Source organism: Pelodiscus sinensis, chromosome 1, assembly GCF_052426305.1.
Source record: "Pelodiscus sinensis isolate ZL-2025 chromosome 1, ASM5242630v1, whole genome shotgun sequence".
NCBI lineage: Eukaryota > Metazoa > Chordata > Testudines > Trionychidae > Pelodiscus > Pelodiscus sinensis.
Window position 1 is genome coordinate 236767685 of NC_143052.1, and position 21782 is coordinate 236789466.

The 21782-nt window shown below is 42.1% G+C and overlaps 1 protein-coding gene across 4 annotated transcripts; it reads right to left on the reverse strand.

Moving 5' to 3' along the window:
* Positions 1-3126: 3126 nt before the first annotated feature.
* Positions 3127-19616, reverse strand: SLC67A2 (solute carrier family 67 member 2). 4 transcript variants are annotated; one of them, XM_089775391.1, is made up of 7 exons: positions 19260-19382; positions 18633-18701; positions 11701-11788; positions 10234-10277; positions 8857-8986; positions 6893-7102; positions 3127-6324 (listed from the first exon to the last, which is right to left on the reverse strand). In XM_089775391.1, the coding sequence occupies exons 3-7, from the start codon at positions 11768-11770 to the stop codon at positions 5546-5548; spliced, it is 1233 nt and encodes a 410-aa protein (XP_089631517.1). In that variant the 5' UTR covers positions 11771-11788; positions 18633-18701; positions 19260-19382; the 3' UTR covers positions 3127-5545. The 4 variants fall into 4 exon arrangements, with proteins under 4 accessions (XP_089631517.1, XP_075773515.2, XP_025042803.2 ...); XM_075917400.2 differs by lacking the exon at positions 18633-18701 and having other exon boundaries at positions 19260-19616; XM_025187018.3 differs by lacking the exons at positions 18633-18701; positions 19260-19382 and adding an exon at positions 9532-9738 and having other exon boundaries at positions 11701-11794.
* Between the last annotated feature and the right edge of the window lie 2166 nt (positions 19617-21782).

Sequence of the window (21782 nt, forward strand, 5' to 3'; positions counted from 1 at the left end):
TCTGCTCCCTGTTCATATTTACTTAAGAGCCTAAATCACATTCATAGAATCATAGAACTGGAAGAGCCCTCAGAAGGTCATCAAGTCCAGCCCCCTGCTCTAGGCAGGACCAATCCCAACTAAATCAACCCGGCCAGGGCTTTGTCAAGAACAGTTCTCTCTGCCCCTCTATATTCATATCACTTTTGAAGGCATCAGTGTTGATTGTGTCACTGACTAATTTTTCTCCCAGTGGAAGTTATTTCTCTAAATCTCTCTCTCTTTTGCGTGCATTCACACACACTCTGGCTACATCTACCCTGGCCCCTTTTCCGAAAGGGGCATGCTAATTTCACAGGTCGTAATAGGGAAATCCGCGGGGGAGTGTGTAGAGGCAACTAAAAATTTCTTGATATTATTTTGTGTTGATGCTAAATCAATAGGCAGTTGATGCTGACATATTAAAGGGGCTTTTCTATGATTCACTGGGGTCTAAAGCATGCAGAAACTATAAGAAATATAAATAATAATTAGATTATATCCGATATACCATGTAGTAATGTGAACTGAAGAAAAAGAGCTAGATTAAATTTTCTGGTGATATCCGTAAATTCATCTTGCGACTGTCATTAATTGTAACTGCAGAATGAGCTTTAGAGTTAATGGGGAGGGACGATGGTGTCTTTTTTTATGCTTTACAAATTACTGCACATTTTTCACTGGACTGGGCTGGGAAGAAAGTGCAGGGGTTGGGATGAATGGTGCACTATGCAGAAATTAGGGGCAAAGGGGGCACAATGCAAGGTCGGTGATAAAATGTGTACAGGACAGAGGTGCAGGAGTTGGGAGAGCCCATGGATGCAAGAACAGTGGGAGCAAGGCTGGTTGGGAGGGAGATAGGGTGCCAAGCTGGGTGGTTTTCAGGATGAGTGGGTGCAGGGTCATGCACCGTGTTAATTATCCCTTGTTTTAGTATTTTTTTCTTCCATAATTTAAATTGTATGTGTGTGTGTGTACTTACTATATACATATATGTGTTGTCAATATTGGTGCACAAGAAAATGCCTCTCTCCGCTCACGGCTGGAAAATCCTAGAGGGAACATTGATAAGGACTAAAAATAATTATTAAATATGGAAGCTTCAGGAGGTGAATTGCAAAGCCAAAGCCCTCAGCACTGATGGGAAAAGTAAAGCAAAGAAGTGCAACTGCTTGTGAGCATGGCAAGAATGACAAAGGAAACAGTAGCTCTGGACACTGTTTCAAAACTTGCATTCCAACTCTTCCCCCTTTCTGTCTTTGTTTCTCTTTTATTCATTGATGGCCCTGCTTGCCAGGGTGAAGTAGAGTTCAAATCCCATTTGTCATTAAGTGAAAGCTCCAAAGAGCTAGTCTATCTTCAAAGATAGAATTTAGCAGCAGCTACCTTTTCCAGAACTGAATCCAAGCCTCACAGATGCAGGCACTGCCAGGAACAACACGGAAATTAGGTGAAAAGTGCCGGAGCAGGCCCTAGCAATAGCATCCTCCTGTGTGAGGGGGAATGGTCAGGATGGCACAAAGACTTGGGACAGAAATCAGAAGAGCTGAACTGGCAGTGGAAGCTGGCTGACAGGAAGGTAGAAGGTACATTCATATCCAGGGATTGTGATAATAAGGGTATGGGTACACTTGCCCCCTAGTTTGGACTAGGGAGGCAAGTGTCGACATACCCTAAGAGAACAAGAGAGTATTACCAGCAGTTAAGTCATGGAAAGGCTTCTTACACTCCTTGCAGTTACCATTTGCAACTCATCTGCCTTCCCAGTCCCATTTCCAAATTCCTTCTGCTCTTTGGCCCAACCCAGGAAAGCACATAGGGTAGGTCTACGCTGCAGCGATTTTCTGGAAAAACAGTACTTACGTCCACACAGCTATTGCGTTCTTTTGAAAGAAAGTCTAAAGAATGGAGGGACTGTTACGACGGCGGTAAACCTTATTCTGAGGAAGAAGCCTTTTTCTGAAAAAGGCGTGTGTGGACCCAGAATAAAGTGTTTTTTCAAAAGAAGAAGCCTCCAGGAAAAAGCACAGGTGCCCTGGTGGCTACTCTGTCCATAATAATCACAACTTAAATGCAAAATAGTGTCCAATTAATGTGGACACTATCTTTCGAAAAAGCAGGTTGCTTTTTAATTGCGCTTTTGCTGTGTGGACGCTCTCTTTCGAAATAAGCTTTTCCAGAAGATCTCTTCCAGAAAATCTTCTTCCGAAAGAAGCTTGCAGTCTAGATCCAGCCTTAATCACATGCTTAAATTTAGGTACATACAGAAGGCAGTAGGACTTATAAATGTGTTTCAAGTCCTGAACAGAGATGTTTTCCTGAATGGGTGCCTAACAAATCAGCAAGCAACAGGTCAACTGGACCCAAGAAGACAACCAGGCAGAGGAAGACTAAAGAACTGAGGCTATGTCTAGACTACACTGAAGTGCCAAAAGAGGATATGCAAATTCTGTGGGAATTTGCATATCTTCTTCAGATCTCACTTTTGAAAGCAGTTGGGATGCATTTTTTTCGGCAAGCCACGTAAACCGCATTTTTTGAGGAAGAACGGCTTTTTGAAAAAAGGGGAGAGGGTTGCTGAAAAAAACGCATCCCGACTACTTTCATTTTTGAAAGCTCTGCTTTCAAAAGTGAGATTAGAAGAAGATAGCAAATTCCCACGGAATTTGCATATCCTCTTTCGGCACTTCAGTGCAGTCTACATGAGCCCTGAGAGAAGGCAATAATGTAAAATAAATATTGCATTGGATGCTTATTTCATTCAACTCTGTTGTCTTGGCTACCTGTATTCTGAAATGCATTACAAGGAACAGTATATAAAGTTAACAGAAGACAATTACTGAAACATGAATAAAAATGGAATATTATTTCACTTTATTAATTTTTAAAAAACAATTTTAGTGCAATTTTTGTAACTATCACTACAGAGAGTAATCCTTTCTAATGTACTTCAAGATCACGTTTTATTATAAATAAAAGCCATTTTGTCCAGTAGCATCAGCTACCATATATCCCTGAGACCGCATCTTCAATTGGCTTCTCATACCACATATTCTTTTTCCATAGTGCACATTTAGACAATAAGAAAAATACAATCCTCTAAACCAAAAATCAATCACATATTAAGGTAAAAATTGGCTGTCGATAGAACCAAGTGTTTCAGCTTGTGCATAAACCTAAAAAATAAAGTGTTGAGTCCTATCACCCCTAAGAATGGTAGGCAGACAATCGTTAAATCTGCTGAAAGCGAATTTCCTGGTGCATTTGGCCTAAGACATCCCCATACTTTTGGTACCAATGTCACAATTTAGAAAGATAAAAGTTAGTATATCTGTTGGTTGCCGGGAAAGAAGACCAACAAAGCTGTTAAACCCTTTATACCAAATACAAGCTTGCTATGTTTTATTTCCCCGTTCATTCCAAGTGGCAGCAGCAAAGCAAAGGTTAAAGCAAACTGTTCTGGGGAATTTGTTTTTTCCTGACTGGAGGAAAAAGGGCAAGAGATTTAGGCTATGTCTACACTGCAAAGCTATTTTGGGATACCAAAATAGCTATTCCATGTCTTTTGAGCAAGCCTGTTATTTCAAAATAAGTTCCATGAGGAGTAAGGGATGTTTCATAGTAATTATTTATTTCAAAATGAGTGCTATGTAGACAGTGCCAAATTTCAAAACAAGCTATTTTGGAATTGACTCGAAATAAGCTACACAATTTGCATAGCTTAAATTGCGTAGATTATTTCGAGCTATGGGTGCAGCATAGATGCACCCTTAGTGAGGAGGATATTTTGAGGCTCCTTGTCTAACAGTCACTTAAGATACTTACAATTTTTTATCTCTAGTGACCAAAAGTCTCAATTGAAAGTCAACAGGACTTGGGCTTCTAAGAGCCAAGTGACTTAGGAAAACTTTATTCTAGGCCACAAAAAAGATAAAATATACAGTACCTGAAAAATAAGAAGATTCCATTTTCTGAATGAAGCTTAACTCTCATGCAAAAAACAGGGGTTCCTCCTGAAAACAAGCATATATAGGGTATGTCTACATAGCAGGGCCAAAGCTGAAATAAGCTATGTAACTTGAGCTACATCAACTTCGTAGCTTAAGTCAAAATAGCTTATTTCAGCTTTTGGCGCTGTCTACACTGCAGGAAGTCCAAGGCAGAGCACTCTTACTCCGACTTCTCTTACTTTGCATAAAATGAGGGTTACAGGAGTTGGAGTAAGAAGTCCTCCAGCTCGCCATTACTTTGACATTATGTCAAAATAACTGCTTATAGTGCAGATGCGGACTATGTTATTTTGAAATAACATCACTTATTCCGAAATAACACTGCTGTGTAGACGGCACTCATATAGATGAGTCTCATTAAGTCTACCCATCAAATTTAAAGTAATTAAAATATTTGTATGTTCCCACTATGCTATCACTGAGATCAATGGGGCTTTGCCAGCAATTTCAAATAGGAACAGGCACTCTGTAAGAGAAGACACTTGACTGAAGAAGGAAGGAAAAGATGATTGAAAAACAAAAATTACAAAACACCATCTGTGATGGCTTTGAAGTAACATTTAAAGATGCATGTGCACATTATATATATTAAATTTCAATTAAAAAACTGAAGAGAAGCTCTGAACACTATATCAAATAATTAGAGGGGAAATGCTATGAAACTTTCAGAGGAAGGCACTATAGGACCAAACTTTTTTTTTTTTTTTTTTTTTTTTTTTTAAAGAGTGGATCAAATATAATGCTCATAAAAAATGGGCTAGTAACAGTGACCTGAACCTCACACAGTATGGACCAGTGCTATGAAAACCATCCTCATAAGCCTCTCATTTTCTCAATGCTTTTACCTGTATAAACATTAGTTTTGGCCTTCTAAAACAGATACACACAAATGAAGAGTAAGCTGCCAAACATTTTCCCTTATTACCTAAATTGGCATTTTAATTTATATCTCCATATGGAACAAACACTTTAAAATAAGGATGTAAAATCCCATTTAATTAGTCAGCCCCCACCAGTTAACCATTCACACCTCTACTTTAAAACATGACTAGATTTTTCAAAATTTGTCTTATACAACCATCTAAAGAACCAGGAAGGAGTGGTTATTCTTAAAATCAAGGTGGAGCAAAATTGCACAGGAAGTTCTAGAGGTTCTTTAAAATACTTACTTAGGATAAGTGCAGATACCAAATTTTACTTTTTAATTAATCATTTTTTCTTGAAGGGATTTCAAACTTATTAGCACACAGAAAATACAACTTCTCATTTTACGAAAGGTTTTACATGATACCTGCACCCGAGAAAAAGAACATCCCTCTGATCTACAGCATGTCTTTATGAAGGATCCTGCAGCAGACAAGTCTGCATGAATCTGAAGGTTCAGTCATGCTGATGTTTCTTTTATAAAACAGCCTGTTGCTACTATACAGGCTTCGTTAGCGATCACTATTCTTTAGTAAAACATAACCGCACTTTGCATTTTACTGACAATATACCAGCATGTCCAAAATTAGGTGCTATTCACTTTTTAATTTAGTATTTCTACTGCTGCAATATCGCGGTGTGTTTATGAGCATTATCAGAATAGCCACCAGCGCCAACCCCACCCCAAGACTTGGAGGGCCACATGGACTGAACTCTTGTGCAATTCCTGAGAGAAGTGGAGCAATTATACGTCCCACAGAGGTCACAGACTGACCAACTCCTATTAGTGTGCCACTGGCCTGATTCCCACCTAGGGCCAACTCAAGGTCAGTGATGCACGTGCGTCCTACTGTGGTTGAAAATGCTAAAAATGTTGATGATAAAACGACCGTCCATATACTGAGTGCCGTGGAATACAGCATTATCAACACACAGGTGAGAACAGTGGAATGTAATAAAAGTGCATAAGTGTTATATTGATAGAGTTTTGTTATTGGTCCAAGTAGAAAACCAGCAAGTGCTCCAAGGGTGCTACTATAGCTTATGAGGTATCCTGTGAGCTTAGGTTTCACCCCAAATCTCTCTTCAATTGCCAGAATAAAGTTGCTATAATACAACATTACAGCTACAGACATTAGTAACCGTACTAAAAATATATCCCACAGATCAGAGCATGCAATGCTTTTAATCCTCTTCAGCACTGACACTACTTGAATCCACAGGGACTCATCATATTTCATTGCTCCACTAGCTAGTGATTTAACCTGTGGGTCATAGTTTGACTTTGCTGTCGCTTTGCTGTTACTAGTGGTCTGTTCGTTTTCATTATTCTCTGTGTGATCTTCATTCCATGGTAACATCCAGACAAGACCTGTGTAGGTAATGTAATGAGATCAGTTAATTGTGGATAGTTGCACTTTTTACCCCAAATGAAACACACAAGTTACCGTTATGTTTTAATGATTTCTCAAATCCCAGAAGTCAAAGACACAAATGAAAGTATATTGGACTTTGTGGGTGACATTTTATCTTAAAACAATCACAATACAGTTTACAAAAATTAAGCATAATATAATCAGTGCAGTTAATACTGGTTTTCTGATATTTAAAATGGGGCTCTATAAAGAGAGAGAAAGGTTAAGTAACCGGCTCATGCAGTGAATACCTAGTAAATCTGAGAAATGAATTATTCTAGCCCCCATTTTGTACCTCTAGACACAAAAATACACTCCCTCTCTTGTATTTGGATGTAAAAAATACATAAAGAGGGGGAGATCTGTCTTATATTAACTATTTTCAAAAAGTCAGAAGTCATTCAAATTCAAAGAGCAGTCTGAATGCCCAGAACAGAAGATTTCAGACAAACCATTGTACAAACAGCATGAACACATAGCAGAACTTGAAAAAGCCTGAAGTGCAAAATGCTACCTACAACTTACCAGCATTCAGAATGAAGATGGAAGAACAGACAAAAGATGTCAGGTAAAAGCCACTCTCCAGCTCTGTAAAGTAGCCCCCAACCACAGGACCCAGAATGAAACCAACACTGGAGGCTGCATTGAAGTGTCCTATTACAAGAGGGCGTTCTCTCTCAGAAACCAGGTCAGAAAGAAGAGCTTTTGAAATGGACAGGGTGTGTTTGAAAATGCCTGCAAGTTAACATAAAAACATTCACTTTATTATCTGATTTATTTAGCATGTTATATTATTTATAAGGTTGTGTATAATTAAGGTTTGAAAATTCTATAAGCTACAAATCATCCAATGCCAGAGCTACAGAGGATAAGCTTGCCAGCAACCATTCCCTCAGCTACTTGTGAGATAGAAATCATGCTAAATGGAGATCTGTGTCAAGTGAGCAGAACTGCTTGGAAAAAAAATAGAAGCAGCAGATCTGAATGGTGGATCCCAATAAAGGTGAGACATCTGCCAGAGACGCAGCATCTCATGGTTAGTGTTGGGAGAAAAAATGATACTGCTAGCTACAGACACTTGCAATTGATACAGCATAATCCCAGATTGTTGGACAGACAGTATTAGAGAAGCCATAATTAGTGTGAGAGAAGTACTAATTAGTGTGAATTTTGGGGCATTCTAGAAATGTTACATCTGCTCAGTGAAATATCTTTCTCTGCTCCTTCCTCACAAAAGTATGACATTGCATCACCATCCACAACTATTGATAATACAGGAGCATTACAAAAACTCTAAAGAGGTAGCTACATTTTTAAAAAATTATCAAACAAATCACTAAAGTTTCTTTACCATAAAAACAAATCAAAACAAAAACAAACCTGTCTCCTATATCAAGGAAACAAAAAATAATTCTTTGGAATGAGGCTAGATAGTCAGAAGTTTCAATGTCTATTATCAGATTTGTATATTAAGGCTGATAAAAACTTAGCTTTAGGGGCACAAACAAATATGCTTTTACACAACATACACGTTCCACTAAGAAATAAGCCAAGCTTTTAGATTGAAATATATGCTCGGTAGGATGACAATGTACGGCAGAAGTTATATCATGATGCACATGATGCACATTTTTAGAAGTTACTAACGATTTTGAGTGCTCAACTTGGGAAATATTATAGTAGCCTGAATTTCAGGAAGTGCTAAGTAGGGATATAAAATCTTGATTAGCCAATTAATGGAATAGGCGATGCAATTTGCATCGACTAGTCGATAAGGGTGCCTCCGTGAAAGGCTAAAGTGCTGCTGGGAGCATGGGACCAGTGGGGGTCCCATGCTCCTTGTGGCATTTCAGAGCATCAGCACTGCATGGAGCCCAGGGTCAGCAGGGGAGTCCTCAGCTGAACCTGGACAGGCTGCACGTTGCCTTTCAAAGCGGCAGACCATAGGCTCCACACAGTGCTGCCGCTTTGAAGCGCGCCCTTCTCTTTCCCCCTCCCCTTGCTGCCTCTTTCGGATACAGGCAGCAAGGGTGGGGGGAGGGGGAAGCAACTAGTCAACTAGTGTGTTGACTATCCCATAAGCATTTGCTTATTGGATAGTTTGACTAGTCATTCACATCCCTACTGCTTAAGTACCCATCCTCTGAAAAAAACAGTCCCCACATTAAGGTGTCTCAGAAGTTGTTCACCTCCTCCTTATCTCCCCCCCTCCCCCAAAAAAAGCAGCACTGAAAATTACCAATCATATTTGTTACAAAAATTATGAGGAAGTAATGAAAGATTAAATAAAAAGATCAACTTAGAGTTCTTTTCAAAATTGGGGTTCAGTAGCTGCCAAAGAGCCATTATACCTGTGATAACAAAAAGTGGTAAAACTGTTCAAAGTTGCTGTCCAGCTTGTCACCATATCTAAACAACATGATTTTCCAAGCAATAATTCGCAAACCAACAGACTGATTATAAAGCCAAGTACAAAATCAATTACTCACCTACAGGGACCCTAGCAATGGCAAATAAACACACATTGGTGGACATGCCAAGCAGGAAATAACCCAGTGCACTGAAGAGGATACAGGCAAGCAGGGAATATTGTCTTCCTATTACATCACTCCAGCAGCCCTGGTAAAACAATAAACTAGTACTGAACTATCCATTGTGAAAAATATGCATGTCTGAATTAAATTGATTACCTCTCTTTTCAAAAGAGAAGTCCCTGAGGGACGATCAGTGGAAACATTCACAAACAGATTAGATAACATTCATAATAGTTCTGTGTCTAGATGCCAGAGGCTGGACATGATGGACTAAATTCAACCCTGAAGTCAATGGGAGAAGCACCTGCTTGCATCCTGAATTAATTTTACTAGATGAGATATGAAAGCCAAGCTTCATTTAATCTCTCATTTTCGTTTTATGTAAACCCAGGACAAATTTAGTGAAATATCACTGGCGTCAGTCGAATGAAAATGCCATCACACCAACACTGACCATTAGTATTTGTTTATAATAGCAACTACTATGTGCTAGATGCCTGGCAAACATTCAGAGAGGGCAGTCCCTGCTTGAGGGAGCTATCAGTCTGAAGGCAAGCAAACAAAAAGAGGTTATGGGAAGGGAAAAACTAATAGATAACCTATACCCAATAAGTCAACTAGCTTAATTACATGCATCATGGCAGAAAAGAATCTTTACGCAGGAGAGGATAGGAACCATACACAAGTCCAGGGAAGCTGCAACACCAGCGGAAAAGATGACTAGGTGCCACACAGGTGGATGAAATCTAGGAGCACAGATCTGAAGTGCTGGCAGATACAGAATGCATTCCTGAACTATGACCTTTCTGGGAAAGGGGCGCGGGGGGAAAGTATAACCTATGGGGGAAAAAAAGTTTGAGACATGATGCATGGATTAAGGTCATCGGGCACATTTCAACAGACTTCATATTAACCAGAGAATGGCAAACACCGATTACACAATTTCAGAGATCTGATCCATAATATTATTTCTTCCTGCAGACTACTACTTTGAAGAAAACTGTTTTAATAGCAATGATGTTAAACAGAACATTGAATGACTGACACATTTGACTGATTAAGCTGCTATTTTGAATGAAGACAGAGATTTTCTATTCAGCTAAAATTTCATCTGGTGTACTAGTCACCTCAAGGATTAGAGTTGTTCCTATAATTGAAAAAAAAAAGTTCTGCATAGATCAGAACAGTTTCACCAACGTCAAGGGCTTAGGTGAATACTAGTAAATGTACAGTTTCACATTCCCCAAAGTATTACCATTAATGTTAACAATTTTCTCACCAAGTTAATAGAAACATCAATATATTTTTAAAGATCCAGTATTTAAAACTTACCACAAACGTGCTGGAAAAGAGCTGCAATAAACCATAAAAAGACCCTAAAATAAAAACAGTGAAAAAAACTCACTGAGAATTAAACATGAACAGCCTTCTGAAACTGGCTTAAAAGTGGTTCGGCAAAGTGGGGAAATTAACTGAATAATTCATTAGAAGAATGGGGAGAGGCAAAAGAAAGAAGTTGGGTACAGTCCGGCATGAACTATAGCAACAGGAGTTTCATCATTTTGATGAATGATTGTTCCTCTTTTCTGGGTGTGTAGGTAGAAGTATGTTGTTTTGCCAAGAGAAATAACTGAAATTGGGACAGTTGGCATCTTACACCAAACATTATGACCAAACATTATGACAGGGCATTGCAGCAGCCCTGCAAGAAATTGCAAATCCTACCCTTCAAAATGAAGGGTAAGAACCTAGCAGCAATTGACAGTAGGAGAGAAGGAACAGACAATAACAACAGTTTCGGCATGGAGTCAACTTTACAATACTTGTCAGCCTGTTTTATTCTTTAAAGGACACCCTGGATGCCTGCCTTTGTCAGTGCTTAAGTCAATGCAGAATGTAGAGGTTGTTCGTTTATGAGTTTGTACAATTACTTCACTTAAATTGTAACAGCTAGGACCACCAAATTTGGTATGTAGCTTCCTCTTACCCAAACTTAAACCAGTGTCAGGGTTTGAGTGTTCCTGGAAAATGGGAAGTGCCAGGAATGGGACTGTTTTCCATAACATGGAAAGGAAAGTGGTAGAGAGGGGAGGGACATAAAAGGGAAGGGCACAGAGAGGACGGACACAATGCTGAGTGTGGCCTCTGAGAGCAGCTGCAGCACGAAGAGAGTGACCAGACTGGGTGAGTAGCCCCCATGCCCCAAGCCCCCCATACCTCAAAGCCTGTCCCCCTCATGGAGATCCTGTAGGCTGTGGAGGGCACTGGAGGAGGGGGCAGCCCCTAGAGCCCCCTGCCTCCTTCCCCCTTCCCTGAGGCCATACATCCTGCCTGGAGCTCCTCCATAGCTCCCAACCCTTTGTCCTAAACCACAGACCTCCGCCTCTCCTTACACCTGAACCCTCAGTTTCTTTCATTTTTTTAAAAAAAGGTTAATTCAGTTAAAGACCTGAGCAATGCTAATATAGTTATAAAGAAGACATATTTATATCCCCATTACTATTTCTAAACTAGATCTGTATTTGTGTTGTAAGCCTGTATCCCAGAATCACTTCAATGGAGAAGAGGAAGTTACAGAATCCAAAAAGATCATCATTTGAAACCCCCCCGTATAGTAGCTCCTGAAGACATATTAGTAGGAAAATCATGATTATAAGAGGGAAGAATTAGCCACAGAAAAATGTCTGTCTTGCTTACATCCTATCATTCGTTTCCACAGTATGGAAATTAAAGGTTGGTGATGCTACATATCTGACTTTATGTCATTCATGGGGCAATCGGTACCCGTGCTGTACTCACCTACAACTCCTGCAACAGTTGGACTTGCTCCTAGAGACTTGATATGAACATTTAACAGAGGCACAACCATACTCACACCAAAGAAGTCCTGAAAGAATAAGGAGATGGAGTTTCAGTGACTAAGCATATTTACAAAGATACAGAAGTCAAGATATAGGAATAAATTATTCTGTATTTTAAATAACAATCTAGGGTCAGATCAATAACTAGGAAGACTTCACTCAACCCACCATATTATGTAAGTGCTGAATGTGCGGGACTGGGAGATGGGTTGGAAATGGGGGGGACTACGGCCTATAATGGCAAGGAGAAAGGAGGGTCAGGGCACAACAGGGAGGCAAGATCAAATCAGTATCTTACATGCCTATATACAAATGCAAGAAGTATGGGTAATAAGCAGGAAGAACTGGAATTGCTAACCAATAAATACAACTATGATATCATTGGTATTACAGAAACCTGGTGGGATGGGACGCATGATTGGAATGTTGGTATGGAAGGGTATGTCTTGCTCAGGAAGGACAGACAGGGAAAAAAGGGAGGAGGGGTTGCCTTGTATATTAAAAATGTACACACTTGGACTGAAGTGGAGATGAACGTAGGAGATAGCTGTGTAGAGAGTCTCTGGGTTAAGCTAAAAGGGGTAAAAAACGAGGGTGATATCATACTAGGAGTCTACTACAGGCCACCTAGCCAGGTGGAAGAGGTGGATGAGGCCTTTTTTAAACAATTAACAAAACTATCCAAAGCCCAAGATTTGGTGGTGATGGGGGACTTCAACTATCCAGACATATGTTGGGAAACTAACACAGCGGGGCACAGGCTATCCAATAAGTTTCTGGACTGCATTGGAGACAACTTTCTGTTTCAGAAGGTTGAAAAAGCTACCAGAGAAGAAGCTGTTCTGGATTTGGTTTTAACAAATAGGGAGGAACTAGTTGAGAACTGGAAAGTGGAAGACAGTATAGGGGACAGTGATCATGAAATAATAGAGTTCATGATCTTAAGGAAAGGTAGAAGGGAGACCAGCACAATTGAGGTAATGGATTTCAGGAAGGCAGATTTTGATAAGCTCAGAGAACTTGTAGGTAAGGTCCCATGGGAAGCAAGACTGAAGGGAAAAACAACTGAGGAGAGTTGAAAGTATTTCAAAGGGACGTTGTTAAGGGCCCAAAAGCAAACAATTCCGCTGTGTAGGAAAGACAGAAAATATGGCAAAAGACCAGCTTGGCTTAACAAGGAGATCTTGCATGATCTCAAAAAAAAAAAGGAGTCATATAAAAAATGGAAACTAGGACAAATAACAAAGGATGAATATAGGCAAGCAACACGGGAATGCAGGGGCAAGATTAGAAAGGCAAAGGCACAAAATGAGATCAAACTAGCTACAGGCATAAAGGGAAACAAGAAGACCTTTTATATGATAACCCTATGATATCCTCCTCATTAAAAGCAAGAGGAAGACCAAGGACAGGGTAGGCCCACTGCTTAGTGAGGAGGGAGAAGCAGTAACAGGAAACTTGGAAATGGCGGAGATGCTCAATGACTTCTTTGTTTCGGTCTTCACCGAGAAGTCTGGAGGTGTGCCTAACGTAGTGAATACAAGCAGAGAGAGGGTAAGTTTAGAAGATAGGATACACAAAGAACAAGTTAAAAATCACTTAGGAAAGTTAGATGTCAGCAAGTCACCAGGTCCTGATGAAATGCATCCCAGGATACTCAAGGAGCTGATAGAGGAGGTATCTGAGCCTTTAGTTATGATTTTTGAAAAATCATGGCAGACAGGGGAGATTCCAGAAGACTGGAAAAGGGCAAATATTGTACCCATCTATAAAAAGAGGAATAAGAACAACCCAGGAAACTACAGACCGGTCAGTTTAACGTCTGTCCCAGGGAAGATAATGGAGCAGGTAATTAAGGAAATCATATGCAAACACTTGGAAGGTAATAAAGTGATAGGGAATAGCCAGCATGGGTTTGTGAAGAACAAGTCATGCCAAACTAATCTGATAGCTTTCTTTGATAGGATAACGAGCCTTGTGGATAAGGGAGAAGCGGTGGATGTCATATACCTAGACTTTAGTAAGGCATTTGATACGGTCTCGCATGATATTCTTATTGATAAACTAGGCAAATATAACTTAGATAGGGCCACGATAAGGTGGGTGCATAATTGGCTGGATAACCGTAGTCAGAGAGTTGTTGTTAACGGTTCTAAATCCTGCTGGAAAGGGATAACAAGTGGAGTTCCTCAAGGGTCTGTTTTGGGACCCGTACTGTTCAATATCTTCATCAATGATGTAGATATTGGGATAGAGAGTACGCTTATTAAGTTTGCAGATGATACCAAACTGGGTGGGGTTGCAACTTCTTTGGAGGATAGGGACATAATTCAAAATGACCTTAGCAAGTTAGAGAAATGGTCAGCGGTAAACAGGATGAGGTTTAATAAAGAGAAATGCAAAGTGCTCCACTTAGGAAGGAACAATCAGTTCCATACATACAAGATGGGAAGCGACTGTCTAGGAAGGAGCATGGCGGAAAGGGATCTAGGGGTCATAGTGGACCACAAGTTGAATATGAGTCAACAGTGTGATGCTGTTGCAAAAAAAGCAAATATGATCCTAGGTTGTATCAACAGGTGTGTTGTAAGCAAAACTCGTGAAGTCATTCTGCTGCTCTACTCTGCACTAGTTAGGCCTCAGCTGGAGTACTGTGTCCAGTTCTGGGCGCCACAATTCAAGAAAGATGTGGAGAAATTGGAAAGGGTACAGAGAAGAGCGACAAGAATGATTAAAGGTTTAGAGAACATGACCTATGAAGCTAGGCTTCATGAACTGGGCTTGTTTAGTTTGGAAAAAAGAAGATTAAGGGGGGACATGATAGCGGTTTTCAAATATCTAAAAGGGTGTCACAAGGAGGAAGGAGAAAATTTGTTCCTCTTGGTTTCTGAGGACAGGACAAGGAGTAATGGGCTCTTAAAGTGCAGCAGAGGAGGTTTAGATTGGACATTAGGAAAAAATTCCTAACTGTCAGGGTGGTCAAATATTGGAGTAAATTGCCAAGGGAGGTGGTGGAATCTCCCTCTCTGGAGATAGAAGCAGCTTCTATTCTCTTGGAATTCACACCTCCAGATCAGCTGCTAGAAGTGGGCCTCATCCTCCTTGATTGGATCCACCTGGTCATCTCCAGCCTGATCCTGGCCTGCATATTTATTCCTGCCTCTGGAAATTTCCACTACATGCATCTGACGAAGTGGGTCTTTGCCCACGAAAGCTTATGCTCCTACACTTCAGTTAGTCTATAAGGTGCCACAGGACTCCTCGTCGCTTTTGCAGATTCAGACTAACACGGCTACCCCTCTGATACTTGACATCTGGTCATGAGTACTGCCACTGTTTTCACCAACTTATACTACCGCGCGAAGTAGTCCTCTACTGGATTATTTTCGTGTTATTTTGGGGACAGTCATGTTATTTGAAAAACGTTCCTAAAAAAAATCATGCTATTGCGAAAATGTGTTAAGCAGGCACGTGTTAAATGAGTAATTACTGTATAACAAACAACAGTTCAGTGACATCTTTCAGCTACTATACACAGAAGGGATGTAAAATCCTGTTTAATCACTTAACGAGTTAAACATGACATTTAATTGGCTAATCACTTAAATAGGGGTGGGCTGGAGTAGCCCTCTGGTTGTAGGCAATAAGGATGATGCTTACCAGTTAACCATTCACATCCATAATACACAGTGGTCACCCTTAGAAATGTGCCAAATGCTTTCTATGGCAGAGTAAATGTATAGAGCCCTGCAAATCCACAGATATCCACCTTATATCCACAGATATCTGTGGCTCATTTTTGTGAATATGGACGTGTAACCGCCACTGAGTGGATTTGAACCTGAGACCTCTGGAGCGTAGTGCAGGAGCCTCTATCGTCTGAGCTAAAAGCTAGCTGACTCACAGCCTACACTGTAGAACTCCCTTGTTTTTATCTTTCGCTGTAAGCAATCTAAATGCCACTACAAGGGACAAGAAACCACACTCGGGCTATGTCTACTCTGGCGGGTTCTTGCACAAGAACCCTTGCACAAAAATACGACCACACTGCCATGTGCTTTTGCACAAGAGCATCCATGGCAGCGTGGACGCTCTCTTGTGCAAGAAAACTCTGATGGCCATGTTAGCCATAGGGCTTTCTTGTGCAAGAAACCCCTGCCGCGCGCCCACACTGCCCTCTTGTGCAAGAGCTCTTGTGCAAGAAGGCTTACACTTGTTAGAAAAGAGCGTAGCTCTTCTGCAAGAAGCCCTCTCATCACGCTTTACTAAATCTCCTTGCGCAAGAGCAGGCGGGCAATGTGGACGCTCTGTGGAAGAGCGGCCGTTCTTGCGCAAGAACCCACCAGTGTAGACATAGCCTAGGTGTGTGGGTTACATATGCAGATATGTATTTTGTCTCTAGAATCCTGCAAATCTGGAGATATTTGCTTTATATCCAAGGGTATCTGCATCTGTGGATGTGAATATCTGTGGATCATTTTTGCAAATGCAGATGCGGATACCAATTTTGTATCTGCAAAGGCTCTATAAATTTACCTCAGTATTTGAATGGCTCTAATTAGTTTCTGTAGTAAGTTTAAGGAAGTTTATGAAACTGCAAATACAAAGGTACGACTTATCTATTTAAAGCAAAACAGACAAGCTGTATGGAGCACTAGTGTCTACTGCTTTTTCAGGCTTGTAAAGAAAAATACAGAGCCAAAGAAGCACAAACAAAGGAAAAAAAGTAAAAATGAGACAGATATCAAGGGGAGGGGGAATGATGGAAAACAAAATAAAAGGTGAAAAAGAAAAAAGTTCTTTTTGGTTAGTTTAAACAAAAGCAACTTGCATCAATACATACACATGTAAAAACATTGTTTCCTGTTTTCCTTAGATGATTATTTCTGAATTAAACAACCAACTAGCTAGCTGAACTTAAAAGCACTCAAGCACCCAAACAACATAGGCAATCTAGCCATTCAAAATAGAGAACATAAATATAGTAGTTTAAGTTAGTGACAAGGAAAATCCTTATGTTTCTTCTGCAAATCACTGTGATGCCGCTTTACAAAGGCCTGGACAGGATTTGGCCTGTGCACTCCAACTCCAGAATACTCAGCTCAAAAGGGGGTTGCTGCATGGTTGCCTGGAAGGGGAGATTTGGGAAGAGGACAGGGCATGGAAGTTCTATAGCCAAAGCAGAATCATATTCAAATTTAAGGGACTTGTGCAAGGCCACACATTAAGTCAGTGACAGAGCCTAGATGAGAAGAAGAGTTCCTGAATGCAGCTCCCTTTCTGAATCCATAGAACAAACCACTAATTCACTTAAAAACTCGTAGGCTGCGTCTACAGCGGCCGCTCTTGAGCAAAAACTTGCTGCCTGTCTACACTGGCCGCGTGTTCTTGCGCAAGTAAACTGACGTTTTAATGTATGGAATCAGTGCTTCTTGCGCCAGAACTCTGATGCTCCCGCTCAGGAATAAGCCCTTTTGCGCAACTGTTCTTGCGCAAGAGGCCAGTGTAGAAAGGCAACATGAATTCCTTGCACAAGAAAGCCCTATGGTTAAAATGGCCATCAGAGCTTTCTTGCGCAAGAGAGCATCTACGCTAGCATGCATGCTCTTGCACAAAAGCACATCTCTTGCACAAAAGCACATGCCAGCGTAGACGCTTTCTTTTGGAAGAGTTTTTACAGAAGAACTCTTCTGCAAAAGAGTTTTTGCGTGAGAACGCGCCAGTGTAGACATAGCGGCTATGTCTAGACTGGCCCCTTCTTCGGAAGAGGCATGCTAATTTCTAACTTTGGAATAGGGAAATCCGCGGGGGATTTAAATATCCCCCGCGGGATTTAAATAAACATGGCCGCCGCTTTTTTTCCGGCTTGGGGAAAAGCCGGAAAAGAGCGTCCAGACTGGCGAGATCCTCCGGAATAAAGCCCTATTCCAGAGGATCTCTTATTCCTACTTTGAAGTTAGGATGCAGTGGAATAAGTAGGAATAAGAGATCCTCCGGAATAGGGCTTTATTCCGGAGGATCGCGCCAGTCTGGATGCTCTTTTCCGGCTTTTCCCCAAGCCGGAAAAAAAGCGGCGGCCATGTTTATTTAAATCCCGCGGGGGATATTTAAATCCCCCGCGGAATTCCCTATTCCAAAGTTCGAAATTAACATGCCTCTTCCGAAGAAGGGGCCAGTCTAGACGTAGCCAGCCATAGGCTCTGTAAAAGTAAGATTTTACATAATTTAGTTTAACAGACCTGAGGACACATTGTCATCAATATACACTAACACAATTTTTTGTTTGACAGTAAACACTGCACTGCATCCTAACTTCAGAGTAAAAAAGACTAGATTATTTCTACGGTCCAAACTAAATTAAAAGTAAGCAGCTCAGATTAAATAATATTCTCTTTTACAAATATCTGGTATTATCATGAAAACTTCACTATTAGACTGTACATGCAATCAAGTTTTTAAAATATATTAGAAAACTTTATTTTAAAATATGATTTTGTAAATCAGTTATGTTTCTTTAGTCTCACTTTGTGAATATGAAGATGTGGTTTAGGGCAATCTACATTCATTTAAAAAAATGAAAGACAGCTACATGAGTGGAGAGAAGCTTTTTTTTTTTAAACCACCTAAGAGTGTTTTATTCCATATACAGTACAATGCATTCTTTTTTATTACAGTGCATGCTCTTCTTTGTATGGTTATTGAAAACCTACAAAAACTACTTAAGAGTAACTGTAACTCCTCTTTGAACATAGGCCGTAGGGAATTAAACACTAAGCGAAAGTCTTTAAGCATTTGCCTTAAAAGACAGAACCGATGGTCATCATCCTACTTGATAGGGACTATAAGACAGCACCAAGGATAAGAACATACCTGCTGGAATGTGGCTTCTAGCCAGTCTCAGATTATTGGGAAATCTCTTAGGCCCTCAAAACTGTCTCCCTGGATGTGAGCAATACTGTTGTGAGTACTGAACAGAGGAAGACTGACTTTGCCAATCCCCGAGTGTAGGCTTTTGGGGAATTTCTCAGACCCTTAGGACTCCCTCAGGAAGCTCAAGGGCTTTTTGTGGTCAGGCATCTATTCTTGTTGCCAAGGCCGGGGGAGCTGCAAGCATGACAGTGGGGATAAATGCAAACACAGGAGACTTGGGGGTTGTCCGAACAGGCTGTTAGAAAGGTGCTGGAGGGATCACTAACAGCACGGGGCAGACGATCTTTCATACACTGATTGCACAGATGTAAAGGGTTAGTTGGATACATCCCCCGCCCCTTCCCCAAAATACCGGCAGTGATGGGCCAGGGGGGCTACCTGACTTCAGCTGAGGATCGTTTCCCACTTTTTTTGGGGGGGGGCACAATTGTCCCGTGGAGACAAGCCGCCCCCAGGGTTGATTCACCCATAGGGCAGATAATATTTGTTTTTACACCTTCCCGGTAGGAGGGGGGGGGAGATTCCCAGCCCCTCCCCAGGCAGGACACGGGGGCCCCTTGCACTCACCAGGAAGCCCACCAGGTAGAGGCACCGCACGAAGCGGCTGGGCCCGGCCCCCCGCGGAGCAGGGCCCGCCCGGCCCGGCAGCTCCCAGGCCCGCATCGCCCAGCCAGGCCCGGCGGCGGCCACCGCAGCTGGGGGCGGAGCGAGCGCAGCGCAGCGCGGGGCCGGGCCAGGGCAGGAAGGGCGGGCGGAGGCGCCGGGGCTGGTGGCGAGCGCGGAGGGGGCCTGGGGCTGGTTGGCAGCAGGGCGGGAAGAATCCCGCGCCCGGCTTTTCTCTGCACCGCCCTTCCCCCAGCAGCTGGCTCCTGGCTGGGACTGTCACTAAACCCCCGGCCTCCAGGAGCCGGGGCTTTAAGAAAAAAATCCGCCCTGCAGGAGGTGGGTGATACTGCCCGTCACTGGAGGGGACCAGCCCGCTCGGGTGTGGCCCATACTAATGGGGAAGTCAACTTAAGATACACAACTCCAGCGAGGTAATTACAGCTTCCTGTTAATTACATAGTTGGTGTCATCATATCCAGGGCCAGATCGAGCCATTCCTGCGACCTAGGCTGCAGGCAAGCGACCCGCCCCCCGGGCACATGGCTCATGTGCAGCCCCGTCCCCCAGCCGCTGTGCACCTTACCGCTGCAATTGGACGCACGGCGCCTGACGGCAGCTGTAAAGGGTTCAGCATGGCCGGGTGCATGGCGCCCCTTACAGCTGCAATCAGGTGCTCCCCCATAGGTTGGCGCCCCAAGCAGCTGCCCAGCTAGGCCTCCCTCTCCACTTAATCTGTCCCTGATCATATCTTAAATCCAGTTTTTGTGCTGTCCATACAGCGGAAGGTCGACAGGAGCAAAAATTCCCATGGGCTTTCCTTGCTCCTTGAGTACCGGCACTGATGGGAGCGCCCTCTCAGTGTGAATTAGCGAGACTTCACTAGACCCGTGAAATCGAACCCTAGAAGATCAGCCTCCAGAGGGTCAATCTTTTCCATAAGGTAGACAAATCCTCAGTGCTTTCCTGCAATGTCCAACAACGGACTGCTCTTGTTACCTCAGCTGAAAGGATACCATTGTGCATACCCTTTCTGTTTGAACCCCTGCTACAGTCACTTTATAAAATTTAATAAAGTTTTGAGAACATATTCAGTCCTTTAGCAAGAGAGACAAAATTTTAAGCCTTATAAATTTCAACTCAAGTTCTTAAAATCATTTTGGGAGACAGATCTAAGACAACCAATGCAATTTATTACAGTAAATGGAACACATTCTTGGATTTCAGCATTACAAATAGGCAAGATCGAGACCCCCAAATGTACCATTTATCATCAAACCTACCAAGTCTAACAGTGACTTATTTCATTCTGGTTTACAACTTCGTATCATTAGGGTGCATTTAGCAGTCATTTCAACTTTTCATACACAGATTGAGCCCAGAAGAAAAAAATTACAATCCACTGATCCAGAACATTTTGAGGCATTCTAAATGGATTGTAGTTTTAAAACTGCTGATAATGGTATCAGAAGAGTAATCTCTTCTAAAAGATCTACAGATTTGAGACTTGAAAATTATTCTTTTTAGTGGCTGCAACCCCAAAGCGATATACTTTCAGTGAGTTACAGTGAAAGATAGGATGACCTCCCCTTTACAAAAGGCAAAAATGGGACACATGCATGATCCCTGCCCTTTTCCATAGTCCTGCTGCCTCCTTCTCCTCTTCCCTTGGAGGCCCTGCTGCCTGGCCAGGCTGGAAGCTGAAGCCCAGGGCAGGTGGAGGGTCCTATGTAGCTTTTAGTACTGCACAACTCCTGGCTGGGGCAGAGCCTCCAGGAGAAGAAGAGGATCAGGGGTATGGCCTTATAGCGTGGGTGTGGATGGGAACACGGGGGCTTAAGGCCCACCTCAGCCTTCTCTCCCCTGTTGGGAAGAGGCTAGTGCCAACCCAGAGCCTCTGTTGGTGCAGAGCAACACTGCAGACAATCTAGGACAAATGCTGTCTCGGTATCATTCAGCCTGGCACCAGGAGTTGCACTCTTCATTTTTGGATTCTCCACAGAGTGACTTAGAAGGGTTCCACATAAGGAGGAATGGTGCTTTTGCAGAAAGAACTGAGTGCTTTTTAGGAGTGAGGCCTATGTGACGGACTGGGCCGGGTCTGGGCACCGCTAAGGGCATCAGCTCAGGGCGAGTTGCTCAAAACCAGGGCTGCTTACAGCACTAGACTGGAGACCTTTCCCAAACAAGTCACAAACCAGTCACACAGAGCGCTTCAGCTGCCAGTCTGACCAACAGGAAGCCTCACGAGCAAGACCCCTCAGACACTCCAGTTTTCCTTGTGCCACAATCAGCCCTAGACCTTACACACAGGTGAGATGTTATGAAACCCCATCTCACCAACTCCGAACAGATCTTCATGGTCCCAAAGAACCTGCCATGGTCCCAGGTCAATTACACTTTAGATCTTACCCACAAGATCACGCTGAGCCAATCCTTTAGAATCTAAAATCTAAAGGTTTATTAATAAAAGAAAGAAAAGGTTGA